At 37.7% G+C, this 19,324-nt stretch overlaps 1 protein-coding gene across 7 annotated transcripts in view; it reads right to left on the reverse strand.

Annotated features, from left to right (window-relative positions):
* The window catches only part of LOC123393332 (ankyrin repeat domain-containing protein 26-like), a 78,900-nt gene that overhangs the window by 11,733 nt on the left and 47,843 nt on the right, over window positions 1-19,324 (reverse strand). For 6 of the 7 annotated variants that reach the window (XM_045084936.1, XM_045084937.1, XM_045084941.1 and 3 more), the window contains 3 exons: window positions 4,719-4,891; window positions 3,563-3,777; window positions 2,094-2,322 (listed from right to left, as the gene is read on the reverse strand). In XM_045084936.1, coding sequence (XP_044940871.1) covers window positions 4,748-4,891 — 144 coding nt within the window. In that variant the 3' untranslated portion in view covers window positions 2,094-2,322; window positions 3,563-3,777; window positions 4,719-4,747. Of the gene's footprint in view, window positions 1-2,093; window positions 2,323-3,562; window positions 3,778-4,718; window positions 4,892-19,324 lie in introns of those variants that run through there. The other variant, XM_045084942.1, reaches the window with a different exon arrangement.

Raw genomic sequence — 19,324 nt, forward strand, 5'->3', positions numbered from 1 at the left:
GCTGAAAAATAAAACAACTGAAATGAAAAATACTCCAGAGGGATCAACAGCACATTAAAAGCTGCAGATAAACAGATCAGTGATCTACAAGACAGGGTAGCAGAAATCATCCAAGCAAAAAAAACAAAAAGATAAAAGAATTTTTAAAATGAGGACAGGTTAAGAGACCTCCTAGGATCGAGCCCCACACCACGCCCTGTGCTCAAGGAGTCTGCTTCTCCCTCTCTCTGTGGCCCTCCCCTCACATCTGTGTTCTCTCTTGCTTGCTCTCAAAAATAGATTAAAAGAAAGAAAGAAGGAAACAAAGAAAGAAAGACAGACAGACAAGGCCATAACTAGAAATAAGAAAATTATGAAAGAAAGAGTTTTATTGGTAAAAGCAAACATACAATAAAAGTAATAGATCAATCACTTTTATAAAGCCAGTATGAATGTTAAAAGACAAAAGTAGTAACAACAATTGTGTCTACAGTAATTAGTAAAGGGATACACAAAATAAAAAGGTGTAAACTAAGACATCAAATACATAAAACAAGGTGGGGCCGAAAAATGTAGTGTTTTTAAAATGTGTTTGAACTTAAGTAGCCATCAACTTAAAAAGACTTGTATATATATATGGGATGTTATATATGAACTTCACTGTGATCACAAAAATCTATAATATACAAAAAAGAAAAAGAAAGGCAACCAAGCATAACACTAAAGAAAGTCCTCAAATTAGGAGGGAAGAGAGCAAGACAATAAGGAAACCAAATGAAAGAACAAGATTGAGGCCTCATTTACCAGGAGTCTATGCTACTTTTCTCTACATTAGTAAGAACATGAATATACCTTCAAAACCATAAACCCATGTACATTGATTGAAATGGATATTTTAATAACAATGATATACAATGGAAACTAGCTGCTACTTAAAGACTCCCTATTATTCCCATCTTAGTCATCAATCATTAAAGTGATGGCAGGGTAGATATATGTGAACTTCATTTTAAAAATTCCAATTGTGGGGCACTTGCACGGCTCAGTCAGTTAAGGATCTGATCTTGACTTTGGTTCAGGTCATGATCTCAGGATCGTTGAGACTGAGCCCTGCATCAGGCACTGCACTGAGTATGGAGCCTGCTTACCCTCTGTACCTCACCCCCCACCACCAGCTTGCACACACACTCTCTCTCCCTCTCTCTCTCTTTAAAAAAAAATGCAGTATTTGCTTGATTTAGCCATTTAGAAAATGCTCTACAGTTGCTCAGCAAGACATTTTGTAAAAATTGAAGTAGAAGTGTTATAAGCTTTAAAAAAATGCTCCAAATAAGACAAAAATTAAGGATGTACTCTCAGGTAATAAAATGACAACAATTACAACTTAAAAAGAAAAATTAACCTTTTTAGCATTACAAGTTTATTTAATTAATAAAAAGGACTTATCATGGATTCTTGAAATAATAAATATCCATATGTGAGTAAGTGTTTGGATTCTTATTGTTGACTTATACATAGGGGTGGGAAAAATGGGTAACAGCGAACTTTAAAATTGTTATGAACAACTGCCAAACAGGAAATTAGTCAAAGCATCTAAGTATAGATTTCATTGGTGAGCAATAATATTTACTTTCTAAAATCGAATTTAGATGTAGGTTTTCAAGAAATTTAAAATGTGTTCGTTTTGGGGTGCCTGGGTAACTTAGTCAAGTGTCTGACTCTTGTTTTTGGCTCGGGTTATGATCTAAGGGTTGTGAGACTGGGCCCCATGTAGGGTTCCACACTCAGCAGGAAGTCTGCTTGAGAATCTCACACTCTCTCCCCCTCTTGTACACTCTCTCTCTAAAATAAATAAAATACTGAAAAATAATAAATGTCAGTTTAGTTATAATTATTGAATAAAGGTAATAATAGGTACCTCTTGAACATAAGAGCTCCAGGAACAAAGAAAAAAATCAAAATTTAGGTCTCATTTCTTATCAGCAAAAATAATTATGACTTTTACTTAGTGTGTATTAGTTAGCTAAGCAACTCAGAATCTTATCAAATTAAAAACAAAAATTATATCAGAAATCTGAAACCCAAGGAAAAAAAGGTAAGATAAAATAACCAACCTTGATCAAGAAAGTCTCGAGGTCATTATTTGAACGCCATGAGTTTGAGGTAGGAATCACCACGTTTTCTCTTAGAGCAACGTTTCTATTGAATAGTGAACTATTATTAACATTTCTACCATAAGGCAGATCTAGGGATGGCCTCATATTAATAGTGTCAAGCAAAGTTTGCTTTTGCTGTTTCTCCACCAGAAGTTTAGCACTGGTCTCTGCCAGCCTCTCACTAGTCCTGTTAGGATTACAAAACACAATACTTAGTATTTCATTTCTCCCCAAATCAGTCCTAAATTACTTGCATTTTTTTAAATCTCCATAATAGTAAACAAAATGTGCCATAAAATAGTGTTTTAACATGGTAAATGTGACAGAGCAGACCTACTATGTATAATTATAGGTTTAAAACTGTTCTAAAGAAGTCCATGTATCTCTAGGGTTCCTAACTAACAAGTAATTCAAATTAGGGAGGGAGAGAAATGGCTATCAGTGATGTCCATGGCCTAACAGGTTATACCTGATGCCTTCTGGAATGGTTGTACTTAAGATTCTTGGGGACGCCATGATACATACTTATATTTAGTAAACCAGTTTAGAGCTGCAAAAATAAACCAGCCTGGGGTCTGGGTGGCTCAGTCGGTTAACCATCTGCCTTCAGCTCAGGTCAGGACCCCACAGTCCTGGAATTGAGACCAACACTGGGCTCCTTGCTAGAGGGAAGCCTGCTTCACCCTCACCCTCTGCCTGCTGCTCCCCTCTGCTTGTGCTCACTTGCTCGCTCTCTCTCTCTCTGTCAAATAAATATGTAAAATCTTTAAAGGAAAAAAAAATTTTAAAAAAATCCCTCAAAAACATTTTTCAAGCATTGGCTTTCACCACTCTTATATATTTCACACATTACCTCAGAGAGATTGAGCATTTGGCACTGAGGAAAAATTTAGACGAACAATTGCTAGAGGACAAGTAGATGGCAGAGTCGTGATCAGATAGAACTGAAACAGCTCCAGAAGCAATTAGGATATAGCACAGATACCAGGGTACTGGAGGTGGAATCTACCATTTCCATCTTGACCTTTTGGGTTAAAGATGTACTCTTCCAAAAAATAAACTAACATTAATAAATAAATATTAATAAACTCTCATTTCTATTTAGGGTAATTCTGAAAATTTTATAATAATATGCTGTCTAAATTATAAACCTTCAAACAATTAGTTTAAAGATTAGGAGATCAGATTAACTGAAAATATTCAAGGGAAAAAAATAAAATCATTTAAAACAAAAAAAAAAAAGAGAAATGCAAACTAACTTGGACTAGCATTTTGACAATAAGTTCATTTACAAACATCATTTTTCAAAATTATACTATCTAGTTGGCTTTCACTTACTACTGATCTCATGAACGTGGCTCCAAAAAATTATGGTTTAGAGGCAAATTAATAAGCTAACTCTACTTTCTATGATTGTATTAACTTACTTGTTCAGTTCATTTGTCAATGACATTCGATGTGTTAATTCTTCTAGGTAGAGGTGCTTGTATCTGTCCAATTCTGTTTTAGTAACGTCTTGAGAATTTTTCATTTTGGATAATTCAAATTCCAGATCTTTAATTCTGAGTTCCATTTGACTTCTTCCTGAAGCATTATTATTTTCTCTTAACTGTGCTATGCTTTCTTGAAATTCTACTTGCGTCTAAAGCAAATTAAAAGCATAGTTTCAAAATTGTTACAACCTGGGTAATTACAGTATATTTCTTTCTTTTAGTTTTGTGTCAATGATTCAGAGAGCAATTTTTAAAGTGGAAAAAAATCTGAAATGTAAAATATTTATCATTAATGTGAAACTGAATTAAATGTGAATAATTTGCATTCTTACATTACAACTCATGCAATCTGATAATTCAAAGAATAATAAAATCATTTAAATTTTTAAAAAGTGAACAATACAACTTCAGAATAATCGAGGTACCTGGGGTGCCTGGCTGACTCAGTCATCTGAGTGCTTGACTCTTGGTTTCTGCTCAGATAGTGATCTCAGGGTTCTGGGAGAAAGCCCTGTGTCCTACTCAGAATGAAATATGCCTGGAATTTTCTCTCTACCTGTCCATCCCCCACTTGGGCTTTCCAAATAAATAAATAAGATATTTAATATAAAAAAAGGAATAATCCAAGTACAGTACCATTTCTTTTATGTAGGAATTCCCAGAATGGAGCCCAAACAAGCAACTGACTGAGCCACCCATGGTCCCCATGGTCAAAATTTTTAAAGCACAGTTTTTTCTTTTCCTCTCAATAGCCTTGTTTTATACTAACTGGTCTTAAAAAATAAAATGACTTTCTACTGTGAATCATTCTGAAAGATCAATTTAGTGTGAATAATAATGAAAACTGAAATTTTTAAAGGGAAGGAACAAATGCTTTCAGAAATTTACCAAATTGTTATAAAGGAAGTAGAGGAAAACTCTACACTGCATATAACCAAAATGTAATTTGGAGTAAAATGAATTAAAGCATTTTATAGACAAATGAATTAACCTCTAAAAATAGATCGACTTCTTTTAATTTTTTTTCTACATTCAATCTTGTCCTTTCTTCAAAATCCCATTTATATTGTTCTATTTTACTATATCCTACCACGTTGACTTCGACACAACTTCTGAGGTTTATTTCCTGTTGTTCCCCAACTTCTTTTTATTCTTCTTTAGAATTTCATATTTCGTCGGTGTTTCTTTCATAGATGATAACTCCTGAATAAGAACCTGGTTTCTTGAAGACATAGTTTCCAGTTTTGCTGTTAGATCATCAACCTGCATGAATAAAATAATATAGTTGGAAGCAGAGTGAAAAGAGTCTAATGCAAAACTAAGACCCCAAATTTTTTTCAAAGATTTTAAATCTCTGCACCAAACATGGGGCTTGACTCACACCCCCAAGATCAAGAGGCACATATGTTACTGACTGCTCCGGGCAGGTGCTCAGATTTTAAAATAAGTTCATTTTCAACAAAATGTTATCTATATTGTAGTACAGTCTTGGAATGCAGAACCTCAAATAACTAAGAAATGAAGAACAAAATTCAAACCACTAGGAGTTGCTAAAATCGATCTCTGCTGTCATCCTCTTTGCAACACATTTGTATTTAATATTTATACTTTTACTTTTCTGATTGTTTCAGATTTTTCCTCCACAAAATAACTGTAAGTCACATCTTAGTAGAAAGTCTCTTAACCCTTCCCTCGTCTTAACACTCCATAATTTTTTTTAAAGATTTTATTTATTTGAGAGGGAGAGAGAGCAAGACAGCAAGAGCACAAGAGCAGGGAGAGGGAGAAGCAGACTCCCCACTGATCAGGAAGCCCAGCAGGGGGCTCAATCCCAGCATCCCAGGATTACGACCCAAGCAAAAGGCACTTAACTGAGCCACCCAGGTGCCCATGTACTCCATAATTTTTAAAGACGTTTTAGCAATCCCATATTGACTTACGTAGGTCTGAGCCAATAAATGCTTACCAAAATAAGACATTGAAAATAAGACTCTAATTAATGAATCTATAAATACTGATTCTATTGCCATCAGCCTTTTTCTGAATTACAACTGTTTTATGCTAATTTCAATTGCATTCTGAAGAGAAATGATTCACAAGGTTAAAAAATCACATCTCTCAGTAAAAAAAAAATCGTGGGGAAAAATTTAGTGAGATTATCCATATATTTTTGGATAAAAAAAAATTCTTTAACTCGACAGTGTTACAATCCTTTGTTACTTCCCATAAAAAAGAGAATATACTAAGCAATGAAAACAACCAAAAAACTTGCTGGAGCTCAGTGATGCTGAGTTGGGAAGATCTCCTTTCCTTTAGATATGACTGGAAAGACAAGTGGATGTGGTGGTTTTATAAACTGACACTTCTCCCATGACAACCCCTCCACTTCATATGTGTTGGTCTTAGTAACTGGTTCCTAGTGAACAGAATATGGCAGAGCTGTGGTGTGATTTTTAAGGCGAGGTTAGAAAATGTGATATAGCTTCCATCTGACTTTCTTCTTCTAGGAAACCTCACCCTTAGAATCCAGCTGTTGTGGGAAAGCCCAGGGTACCTAGTGAGTCTTCATGCAAATATACTAGCTGAGACTGCCCTAGCTAACATCCTAGCCAAAAGCCAGCCTCAACAGCCAAACGTGCACGAACAAGGTTTTAGGTGATTCTAGTTCCCAGCGTCCAGTCATCCCAGGTGATGCCAAATGAAGAAGAAATGAGTTGGCCTGACTCAACCTTGTTCGAAGATTTGTGAACAAGATGAATGCTGTTTTGAGCCACTAGGTTTTGAGATTGTTTATTATACAGCAATAAATAACTGGCACAGATACTGATATTAAAACGGGGTGCTGCCATTAAAAAAGAAAACCAAAAAACTGAAACTAAACCTTCTTTGAACCAGGAGGTGGGTGGAGCCTGAAAGAAGAGTAAGAGTGAGAAGTAGAGAAGAGTAAGAATGAAAACCAAAAGGGCTTCCAAGAGACTGTGAGTGGAAACCTGATGGCCCTTGAGAGGCTTACAGCAAAGGTTTCTAGACAAGTGAAGAAAATGACACTAGAGGGAAAAGGAACTCGTGCCACAAACCACATGAAAGTAAATGGGGTAAAGGAGATAAGCTAAAGAAAGACGATTCAATATGAAGGAACCAGGACTTACTGGGTTCACCTATCTGTTCCTCATTTACAGCCTCTCCACATGCTGTATTGTCAAATAATGCTAAAATAAAGAAATGGCTTCTGGGTTAAAAGCAAATCCAGGAAGACATGGCCTATGGATGAAGCCAAAACTATAAACCCTTTATAAGTCCTTGAGAAGGACTTAAGGTGTGCCTCAAATTTCTTTAAGGATCTTAAGAGTGTGAGAATTTGAAAGGCATTATCAAATGAGAGCTGCACAGGAAACCTGAGTGAAAGCTTATCTCAAAAGACCCGGGAGAATGGATTTTCTAATGGCATGAAATCCAGTCGTATTCACGGAAAATTCTGTTCTGTTTTTTCCCATTTAGGGTGTCATTACCTGTGCGTTTTTTTTATATGACCTTTATTATGTTGAACTATATTCCTTCTAAACCTACTTTTTGAAGCTTTTTATCATGAATGGATTTTTTTACTCTTTTATCATGAATGGATGTTGCACTTTGTCAAATGCTTTTTTTAAAAGATTTTATTTATTTATTTGACAGACAGAGATCACAAGTCAGGCAGATGGGGGGGGGGGGAAACTCCCCCACCTATCAGGGAGCTTGATGCGGGGCTAGATCCCAGGATGCCAGAATCATAACCTGCGCCAAAGGCAGAGGATTTAACCCACTGAGCCACCCAGGTACCCCTCAAATGCTTTAACTACATCTTTTGAAATTATCAGATGATTCTTCTCCTTTTATTAATTTGGTGTATCACAATGATTGATTTGCAGATATTAAAACACCCCCATATCCTAGGAATAAATACCAGTTGATCATGGTGATGATTTTTTTAATGTATTGTTGGATTCAGTTTGGAGTATTTTGTTGAGGATTTTTGCAATCATGTTCACCAAAGATACTGGCTTAGAGTTCTTTTTGTGGTGTCTTTGTCTAGTTTTGGTATCAGGGTAATAATGGCCTCATAGAGTGAATTTAAAGTTTTTCTTTCCTTTTCTGTTTTTGGAATAGTTTGAGAATAGGACTAACTCTTCTTTTTTTTTTTTAATTAATTTTTTATTTTTTATAAACATATATTTTTATCCCCAGGGGTATAGGCCTGTGAATCACCAGGTTTACACACTTCACAGCACTCACCAAAGCACATACCCTCCCCAATGTCCATAATCCCAACCCCTTCTCCGAAACCCCCTCCCCCCAGCAACCCTCAGTTTGTTTTGTGAGATTAAGAGTCACTTATGGTTTGTCTCCCTCCCAATCCCATCTTGTTTCATTTATTATTCTCCTACCCACTTAAGCCCCCATGTTGCATCACCACTTCCTCGTATCAGGTAGATCATATGATAGTTGTCTTTCTCTGCTTGACTTATTTCGCTAAGCATGATATGCTCTAGTTCCATCCATGTTGTCGCAATGGCAAGATTTCATTTCTTTTGATGGCTGCATAGTATTCCATTGTGTATATATACCACATCTTCTTGATCCATTCATCTGTTGATGGACATCTAGGTTCTTTCCATAGTTTGGCTATTGTGGACATTGCTGCTATAAACATTCGGGTGCACGTTCCCCTTTGGATCACTACGTTTGTATCTTTAGGGTAAATACCCAATAGTGCAATTGCTGGGTCATAGGGCAGTTCTATTTTCAACATTTTGAGGAACCTCCATGCTGTTTTCCAGAGTGGCTGCACCAGCTTGCATTCCCACCAACAGTGGAGGAGGGTTCCCCTTTCTCCGCATCCTCGCCAGCATCTGTCATTTCCTGACTTGTTGATTTTAGCCATTCTGACTGGTGTGAGGTGATATCTCATTGTGGTTTTCATTGTATTTCCCTGATGCCGAGTGATATGGAGCACTTTTTCATGTGTCTGTTGGCCATCTGGATGTCTTCTTTGCAGAAATGTCTGTTCATGTACTCTGCTTATTTCTTGATTGGATTATTTGTTCTTTGGGTGTTGAGTTTGCTAAGTTCTTTATAGATTCTGGACACTAGTCCTTTATCTGATATGTCGTTTGCAAATATCTTCTCCCATTCTGTCAGTTGTCTTTTGATTTTGTTAACTGTTTCCTTTGCTGTGCAAAAGCTTTTGATCTTGATGAAATCCAAATGGTTCATTTTTTCCCTTGCTTCCCTTGCCTTTTGCGTTGTTCCTAGGAAGATGTTGCTGCGGCAGAGGTCGAAGAGGTTGCTGCCCGTGTTCTCCTCAAGGATTTTGATGGATTCCTTTCGTACATTGAGGTCCTTCATCCATTTTGAGTCTATTTTTGTGTGTGGTGTAAGGAAATGGTCCAATTTCATTTTTCTGCATGTGGCTGTCCAATTTTCCCAGCACCATTTATTGAAGAGGCTGTCTTTTTTCCATTGGACATTCTTTCCTGCTTTGTCGAAGATTAGTTGGCCATAGATTTGAGGGTCTATTTCTGGGATCTCTATTCTGTTCCATTGATATATGTGTCTGTTTTTGTGCCAGTACCATGCTGTCTTGATGATGACAGCTTTGTAATAGAGCTTGAAGTCCGGAATTGTGATGCCACCAACGTTGGCTTTCTTTTTCAATACCCCTTTGGCTATTCGAGGTCTTTTCTGGTTCCATATAAATTTTAGCATTATTTGTTCCTTTTATTTGAAAAAGATGGATGGTACTTTGATAGGAATTGCATTAAATGTGTAGATTGCTTTAGGTAGCATAGACATTTTCAAATATTTATTCTTCCAATCCAGGAGCATGGAACATTTTTTCCATTTCTTTGTGTCTTCCTCAATTTCTTTCATGAGTACTTTATAGTTTTCTGAGTATAGTTTCTGTGTCTCTTTGGTTAGGTTTATTCCTAGGTATCTTATGGTTTTGGATGCAATTGTAAATGGGATTGACTCCTTAATTTCTCTTTCTTCTGTCTTGCTGTTGATGTAGAGAAATGCAACTGATTTCTGTGCATTGATATTATATCCTGACACTTTACTGAATTCCTATATAAGTTCTAGCAGTTTTGGAGTGGAGTCTTTTGGGTTTTCCATATACAGTATCATATCATCTGTGAAGAGTGATAATTTGACTTCTTCTTTGCCGATTTGGATGCCTTTAATTTCCTTTTGTTCTCTGATTGCTGAGGCCAGGACCTCTAGTACGATGTCGAATAGCAGTGGTGATAATGGACATCCCTGCCGTGTTCCTGACCTTAGCCGAAAAGCTTTCAGTTTTTCTCCATTGAGAATGATATTTACAGTGGGTTTTTCATAGATGACTTTGATGATATTGAGGTATGTGCCCTCTATCCCTACACTTTGAAGAGTTTTGATCAGGAAGGGATGCTGTACTTTGTCAAATGCTTTTTCAGCATCTATTGAGAGTATCATATGGTTCTGGTTCTTTCTTTTATTGATGTGTTGTATCACATTGACTGATTTGCGGATGTTGAACCAACCTTGCAGCCCTAGAATAAATCCCACTTGGTCGTGGTGAATAATCTTTTTAATGTACTGTTGAATCCTACTGGCTAGTACATTGTTGAGTATTTTCGCATCTGTGTTCATCAAGGATATTGGTCTGTAGCTCTCTTTTTTGGTGGGATCCTTGTCTGGTTTTGGGATCAAGGTGATGATGGCCTCATAAAATGAGTTTGGAAGTTTTCCTTCCATTTCTATTTTTTGGAACAGTTTCAGGAGAATAGGAATTAGCTCTTCTTTAAATGTTTGGTAGAATTCCCCTGGGAAGCCTCTGGCCCTGGGCTTTTGTTTGTTTGGAGATTTTTAATGACTGTTTCAATCTCCTTACTGGTTATGGGTCTGTTCAGGCTTTCTATTTCTTCCTGGTTCAGTTGTGGTAGTTTATATGTTTCTAGGAATGCATCCATTTCTTCCAGATTGTCAAATTTGTTGGCGTAGAGTTGCTCATAGTATGTTCTTATAATAGTTTGTATTTCTTTGGTGTTAGTTGTGATCTCTCCTCTTTCATTCATGATTTTATTTATTTGGGTCCTTTCTCTTTTCTTTTTGATAAGTCTGGCCAGGGGTTTATCAATTTTATTAATTCTTTCAAGGAACCAGCTCCTAGTTTCGTTGATTTGTTCTATTGTTTTTTTGGTTTCTATTTCATTGATTTCTGCTCTGATCTTTATGATTTCTCTTCTCCTGCTGGGCTTAGGGTTTCTTTCTTGTTCTTTCTCCAGCTCCTGTAGGTGTAGGGTTAGGTTGTGTACCTGAGACCTTTCTTGTTTCTTGAGAAAGGCCTGTACCGCTATATATTTTCCTCTCAGGACTGCCTTTGTTGCGTCCCACAGATTTTGAACCGTTGTATTTTCATTATCATTTGTTTCCATGATTTTTTTCAATTCTTCTTTAATTTCCCGGTTGACCCATTCATTCTTTAGAAGGATGCTGTTTAGTCTCCATGCATTTGGGTTCTTTCCAAACTTCCTTTTGTGGTTGAGTTCTAGCTTTAGAGCATTGTGGTCTGAAAATATGCAGGGAATGATCCCAATCTTTTGATACCGGTTGAGTCCTGATTTAGGACCAAGGATATGATCTATTCTGGAGAATGTTCCATGTGCACTAGAGAAGAATGTGTATTCTGTTGCTTGGGGATGAAATGTTCTGAATATATCTGTGATGTCCATCTGGTCCAGTGTGTCGTTTAAGGCCTTTATTTGCTTGCTGATCTTTTGCTTGGATGATCTGTCCATTTCAGTGAGGGGAGTGTTAAAGTCCCCTACTATTATTGTATTATTGTTGATGTGTTTCTTTGATTTTGTTATTCATTGGTTTATATAGTTGGCTGCTCCCACGTTGGGGGCATAGATATTTAAAATTGTTAAATCTTCTTGTTGGACAGACCCTTTGAGTATGATATAGTGTCCTTCCTCATCTCTTATTATAGTCTTTGGCTTAAAATCTAATTGATCTGATATAAGGATTGCCACTCCTGCTTTCTTCTGATGTCCATTAGCATGGTAAATTCTTTTCCACCCCCTCACTTTAAATCTGGAGGTGTCTTCGGGCTTAAAATGAGTTTCTTGGAGGCAACATATAGATGGGTTTTGTTTTTTTATCCATTCTTATACCCTGTGTCTTTTGACAGGGGCATTTAGCCCATTAACATTCAGGGTAACTATTGAGAGATATGAATTTAGTGCCATTGTATTGCCTGTAAGTTGACTGTTACTGTATATGGTCTCTGTTCCTTTCTGATCTACCACTTGTAGGCTGTCTCTTTGCTTAGAGGACCCCTTTCAATATTTCCTGTAGAGCTGGTTTGGTACTTGCAAATTCTTTCAGTTGTTGTTTGTCCTGGAAGCTTTTAATCTCTCCTTCTATTTTCAATGATAGCCTAGCTGGATATAGTATTCTTGGCTGCATGTTTTTCTCGTTTAGTGCTCTGAAAATATCATGCCAGCTCTTTCTGGCCTGCCAGGTCTCTGTGGATAAGTCAGCTGCCAATCTAATATTTTTACCATTGTATGTTACAGACTTCTTTTCCCGGGTTGCTTTCAGGATTTTCTCTTTGTCACTGAGACTTGTGAATTTTACTATTAGGTGACGGGGTGTGGGCCTATTCTTATTGATTTTGAGGGGCGTTCTCTGAACCTCCTGAATTTTGATGCTCGTTCCCTTTGCCATATTAGGGAAATTCTCCCCAATAATTCTCTCCAGTATACCTTCTGCTCCCCTCTCTCTTTCTTCTTCTTCTGGAATGCCAATTATTCTAATGTTGTTTCGTCTTATGGTGTCACTTATCTCTCGAATTCTCCCCTTGTGGTCCAGTAGCTGTTTGTCCCTCTTTTGCTCAGCTTCTTTATTCTCTGTCATTTGGTCTTCTATATCACTAATTCTTTCTTCTGCCTCATTTATCCTAGCAGTGAGAGCCTCCATTTTTTATTGCACCTCATTAATAGCTTTTTTGATTTCAACTTGGTTAGATTTTAGTTCTTTTATTTCTCCAGAAAGGGCTTTTATATCTCTCGAGAGGGTTTCTCGAATATCTTCCATGCCTTTTTCGAGCCCGGCTAGAACCTTGAGAATTGTCATTCTGAACTCTAGATCTGACATATTACCAATGTCTGTATTGATTAGGTCCCGAGCCTTCGGTACTGCCTCTTGTTCTTTTTTTTGTGTTGAATTTTTCCGTCTTGTCATTTTGTCCAGATAAGAGTAAATGAAGGGGCAAGTAAAATACTAAAAGGGTGGCAACAACCCCAGGAAAATGTGCTTTAACCAAATTAGAAGAGATCCAAAATCGTGAGTGGGGAGAAAGAGGATAAAAAGAGGTTCAAAAAGGAAGAAAAAAAAAAGAAAACACCTAAGAAAAATGTAAAAAAGAAAATATATATATATATTAGATAAACTAGTAAAAAATCATTAAAAAAGAAAAAGATTATAGTTAAAAAAAAATTTTACCCGAAGGCGAGAAAAAAAAATGAAAAAGAAAAAAATTAAATTAACTGCAAGACTAAAAAAAATCACAGGGAAAAAGCCATGAGTTCCGTGCTTTGCTTTCTCCTCCTCTGGAATTCTGCTGCTCTCCTTGGTATTGAAACCGCACTCCTTGGTAGGTGAACTTGGTCTCGGCTGGATTTCTTGTTGATCTTCTGGGGGAGGGGCCTGTTGTAGTGATTCTCAAGTGTCTTTGCCCCAGGCGGAATTACACCGCCATTACCCGGGGCCCGGGTGAGTAATCCGCTCGGGTTTGCTTTCAGGAGCTTTTGTTTCCTGAGCGCTTTCCGTAGAGCTCCGGAGGACGGGAATACAAATGGCGGCCTCCTGGTCTCCGGCCCGGAGGAGCCGAGAGCCCAGGGCCCCACTCCTCAGTGCGCCCTCAGAGAACAGCGCTCAGTTACTCCCGTCTGCCTGACCTCCGGCCGCGCTCCGAGCTCACCGAGCCTGCGACCGGTTCAAGGTAAACCCGAGCTGCGAGCTTACTGTCGGCTCTGTCTCTGTAGCCGGCTTTCCCATTCCAATACCCGCAAGCTCTGCGACACTCAGACACCCCCGATCCTTCTGTGACCCTGCGGGACCTGAGGCCACGCTGACCCCGCGTGGGCTTCGCCCCGGTTTAGCCTCTGGAGCGATGTCCCTTAGCGGAACAGACTTTTAAACGTCCTGATTTTGTGCGCCGTTGCTCCGCCGCTTGCAGGGAGCCGGCCCCTCCCCCCAGGGTCTATCTTCCCGTCGTTTGGATTCACTTCTCCGCCGGTCCTACCTTTCAGAAAGTGGTTGTTTTCTGTTTCCAGAATTGCTGTTCTTCTTCTCTTCGATCTGCCGATGGATTTTCAGGTGTTTGCAATCTTTAGATAAGCTATCTAGCTGATCTCCGGCTAGCTGAAGTAGTCTCAGCCTGCTACTTCTCCGCCATCTTGACCTAATCCAGGACTAACTCTTCCTTTAAAATGCTCTGTAGAATTTGCCTCTGGTCCTGGACTTGTGTTTGTTCATAGTTTTTGGATTAATGATTCCATTTCTTTGCTGGTTTTCAGTCTCTTCAAATTTTCTATTCTTGTTTCAGTTCTGGTAATTTATGTTTCTAGGAATTTATCCATTCTTCTACATCGTCCAAATTGTTGGCATACAGTCATTCATAATATTCTTTTATAATTGTCTGCATTTCTGTGGTGTTGATTGTTATTTCTACTCTCTCTTCTGTGATTTTATTGGGGTCCTTTTTCTCTTCTTTCTGATAACTCTGGCTAAAGCCTTATTGGTTTTATTAATTTTTTCAAAGAACCAGCTCCTGGTTTCATTGGTCTCTCCTATTTTTGTCTTTTAAAATTTTCTATAGTGTTTACTTCTGCTCTAATTTTTTAAAAAATTTATTTGAGAGAGAGAGAAGGTGGGGAGAGGGTCAAATGGAGAGGGAGTAGAGAATCCTCCAGCTGACTCCCCGCTGAGCACAGAGACAGAAGCAGGGCTCAATCCCAGGACTCTGAGATCATGATCTGAGCTGAAATCAAGAGTCTGCTGCTTAACCAACTGAGCTACCTACTACTACTACTCCTGCTCTAATTTTTATTATCTCCTTCCTTCTGCTGCCTTAGGCTTCATTTGTTGTTCTTTTTCTATATTCTTTAGGTGATGGTTAGGTTGTGGTAGATTTTTCTTATTTCTTGAGGTAGGCCTGCATTGCTATATACTTCCCTCTTAGAACCATATTTACTGTATCTCAAAAGTTTGGGCAATTGTGTTTTCATTTTCATTTGCTTCCATGTATTTTAAAAAATTTATTCTCTTATTTCCTCATTGGTCCATTCATTGTTTAGTAGAATGTTACTTAACCAACATGTATTTGTGGTCTTTCAGACTGTTTCCTGTGGCTGACTTCTAATTTAATAGTATTGTGATCAGAAAAGGTGCATGATATGACTTCAATATTCCTGTATTTATTAAGACCGGTTTTGTGGGTATTATGGAGGGCACATATTACATGGAGCACTGGGTGTGGTGCATAAACATTGAATTTGGGAACACTGAAAAAAAATTAAATTTAAAAAAAAAAGACTTGCTTTGTTGCCTAATATGTGATCTATTCTACAGAATGTTCCAGAATGTGTATTCTGTTGTTTAAAAATGGAATATTTTGAATATATCTCCTTAGTCCATCTAGTCCAGTGCATCATATAAAGCCACTGTCTCTTTATTGACTTTCTGACCTGTCTTTTGATGTAAGTGGTGAGTTAAAGTACCCAACTATTGATTATTTCTATTCCTTCCTAATATATCTGAATTGTACATTGTCTTCATGGATACTTTTGCAATTGGGAATAAAAGAAATGAATTTCATTTAAAACATATATAATAAAATTAAAGGACCCTAGTATTACTGTATTATTATCAATTAGTTCTTTTATGTTAGTCATTAATTGTTTTATATACTTGGGTGATCCCATGTTGGGTGCATAAATATTTACAATAGATAGTTCTTCTTCCTGTCAGATTGTCCTCTTCATTATGATATAGTGCTCTTGTCTCTTACTGCAGTCTTTCTTTTAGACTCTGTTTTGTCCAATGTAAGTATTACTATACTGGCTTTCTTTTTATATCCATTTGCAGGATACATGTTTTTTCCATCCCCTGACTTCCAATCTGCAGGTGTCCCTATGACAAAAATAAAACTCTTGCAAGTGGCTTATACATGGGTCTTCTTCTTCTCCTTCTCCTCTCCTTCTCCTTCTCCTTCCTTTCCTTCTCCTTCTCCTTCTTCTTCTTCTTCTTCCTTCTTCATCCACTCTGACATCCTATGTATTTTGATTGGAGCACTTACCACATTTATATCCAAAGTAATTATTGATAGACATGTATTTGTCCTTTTACTACTTGCTTTGTGGTTGTTTCTAGAGATTTTCTCTGATCATTTTTTGTGTCTTTGATATTTTACTGGTTTTCTTTAGTGATATATTTGATTTCTTTCTCCTCTTTGAGTGTTTATCAGTGGTTTTGTTTTCTTTTTAGAGAGGGCATGAGTGGAGTGGGGAGAGGGAAAGAGAAGCTTAAGCAGACTCCATGGCCGGAATAGAGTACAGTGCAGGGCTCAATCTCACAACCCTGAGATTATGACCTGAGCTGAAATCAAGTCAGATGTTTAACCAACTAAGCCACACAGGCACCACTATTAGTGGGTTTTGATATATAATTTGTGTATAACCTCTTCTGCATATAGAAGTCTATATTAAGCTGCTGGTCTTTAAGTTTGAGCCCATTCTTTTCTCTTCTCCCCATGCTTTAGGTAAAGTATTATATTGTATATCCTTTTTTCCTGAGTTCCTTACCTTATTTTTTATATAAATTGTTCATTTTTGCTACTTTTGTGTTTCCTGCCTTTATACTGTCACATTTGGTCTCTTCTTTCCACTCAAAGAGTCCCCTTTAATATTTCTTGTGGGGCTAGTTTAGTAGTCCGAACTCCTTTAGTTTTTATCTGGGAAACTCTCTCTCTCCTATTCTGAGTAATAGGCTTGCTGGATAGAGTATTCTTGGCTACAGAGTTTTCTCATTCACCACGTTGAATAGATAATACCACTCCCTTCTGGCTTGCCAAGTTTCTGCTGAAAAAGTTCCTGCTAGCCTTAAGGGGTTTCCCCTGAAAGTTACTGACTTGCTCTCCTGCTTTTAAGATGTTTCCTTTATCAGTATATTTTGCAAATTCAATTACAATAGGTCTTGGTGTTAGCCTACTATTGTTGATTTGGATAGTTTTCTGTGTCTCCTGGATCTTGATGTCTGTTGCCTTCCCTAGATTAGGGACATTTTCAGCTATATTTCTAGAAACAAGTTTTCTTACACATTTTTTCTGTCTTCTTCTACTGGGACTCCTATAACATGAATGTTATTACATTCGATGGAGTCACTGAGTTCCCTAGGTCTGGTCTCATTTTGCATAATTCTTTCTCTCCCTTCTTTGGCTTCATTGTTTTCCATTACTTTGACTTCTTAGTTGTTAATTTGTTCCTCTGTTTTTTCCAGCCTACTGTTCATTGCATTAGGTGTGTTTCTTAACTCATTTATTCCACTCTTCAACTCTGATTCTTTTTTAACTCTTTTATCTGTTGTAAGGGTCTCACTGATGTTGTAGTTCTTTTCTCAAGTCCAGTGAGTGTCCCTATGGTCACTGCTTTAAATCCTCCATCAGCCATGATGTTTACATCTGTCTCACTTCAATCTCTGGACCCGTGGCTTTATCCTGTTCTCTCATTTGAGATAAAATCCTCTGTTTTCTCATTTTATCTAAGTCTCTGCCAGCTTCTCTGTGTTAGAAAAGCCAGTTATGTCATCTTCTCCCAATAGTAATGAACTTATGAGAAAAGACGTGATGTAGCACCCAGGGTCTCATGCTTAGGAGGGGTATGTCTAGTGTGTGCAGCATGCACTCTGCTGTTGGGTTCTGGCTGCTCTATCCTTCAGGCCAGACATCTGCAGAAGCACTCCCTCACTGCTGTGGACAGTGTTTGGTACCTGGCCTGAATGTAGCAACCTTTAACTAGGTGTGCCCTTGTGTGCTTGTGAAATGAGACCTGTCACAACCTCCACTGGAACTCAGGCCTTCCTGAATCTGGTCAGATGAGGTGTGGGCAGGGGCTTGTGCTGATTTTCTGGGGGAAAGGCCTGCTGTGGTGGAACTGAGGCAAGAATGATTGAGCAGGGCAGTTCCACTGGAGTGCGAGGGGATGGTGCTTGGTGTAAGCAGATTAGGCGGCCAGTGTCAGAGCTGTACTGCATCCCGCAGATGGCTCTGTGCTTGTGCTGAGGGGCACTGGAGGGAAATGGTACCAGCTGGTTCCTTTGTTCCTAGAGAGTGGTTTCTGTGAATGTCAAAAAAAAAAAAAAAAAAGACTGAGAGATGGTGAAATCAACACAATTAACTGAGAGGATAAAATGTGATGCCAGGGAAATAAAAAGATATGTCCAGACAATAACTAAATGAACGTTCACAGCAGCATTATTAATGGCTAAAAAGTGGAAACAACCCAAAGGATAAATGCATCAAATGATCAAATGAAAATGGTTTTAGCCCACAATGGAGTATTGTTTGATAATAAGGAATGAAGCACTGATATATGCTATGACACAGATGAACCCCAAAATCATTAAGCGAGGGAAGCTAGTCACAAAGGACCATGCATTGTGTGATTCCCCATATATGAAATATTCAGAATGGGCAACTCTATAGAGGCAGAAAGTAGACTTGTGGTTGCCTGAGCCTGGGGGCAAGGATTAAGAGTTTCTTTTCAGGGTAATTAAAATGTTCTACTTGATGGCAGTAATGGTTGCACAACTCTATCAATATGCCCAAACAGTGAACTACAAATATTAAATGGGTGAATTGTATGGAATGTGCATTCCATCTCAATACAGCTTTAAAAAAAATCCAATGGGAAGGCCTAGATAATTTTCTTAATTCTCTCTTTTGGGTGTATATAGTATACATGAACTAAATATTTCTGTGCATTTGTTAATTGAAAAGGAAAAGAAAATGAAGAAAATGCCAAAGTTCAACTGGTTTGTGAAATCACTTTTCTGTACAAGTTATCCTGAAATCAGTACAGATTCTGTATCCATTCAAAAAAGTGAAGATGAGAAATAAGACAATTTTCTTAAACATTCTATTAAACATTATCTTCTGCTTTTACATGGCTTAGCTCATGATGGTAACAGAGAGATCATTAAAAAACATTATTTAGCACACCTGGGTGGCTCAGCTGGTTAAGCATCCAACTCAGGATTTTAGCTCAGGTCATGATCTTATGGGTCATGGAATCAAGCCAGCATGGGGCTCTCTGCTGGGCAGGGGTCTGCTTGAAATTCTCTCCATCTCCCTCTGCCTCTCCAACCACCCCCACCACAAATAAATAAGTAAGTCTTTTAAAAAAATTATTTAGTAGGAAAAAAGTCCCAATTTCTGTGAAGAATGATGTATAAGTTTCAACTTTCTTAAGGGTAACTATTATAAGAAAAAAATATATAAAACAAATAACAGAATGAAAGTCAAAGTTTAAGAAATAAGTACATTGTAAAGATACTAAAATTATACTAAATTAATTATAATGAAAAAGGGAAGAAGTGATCCATGGAAATAAG

The sequence above is a fragment of the Mustela putorius genome, unplaced genomic scaffold, assembly GCF_011764305.1.
Source record: "Mustela putorius furo isolate JIRA1106 unplaced genomic scaffold, ASM1176430v1.1 tig00000827_pilon_pilon_pilon, whole genome shotgun sequence".
Classification (NCBI taxonomy): domain Eukaryota; kingdom Metazoa; phylum Chordata; class Mammalia; order Carnivora; family Mustelidae; genus Mustela; species Mustela putorius.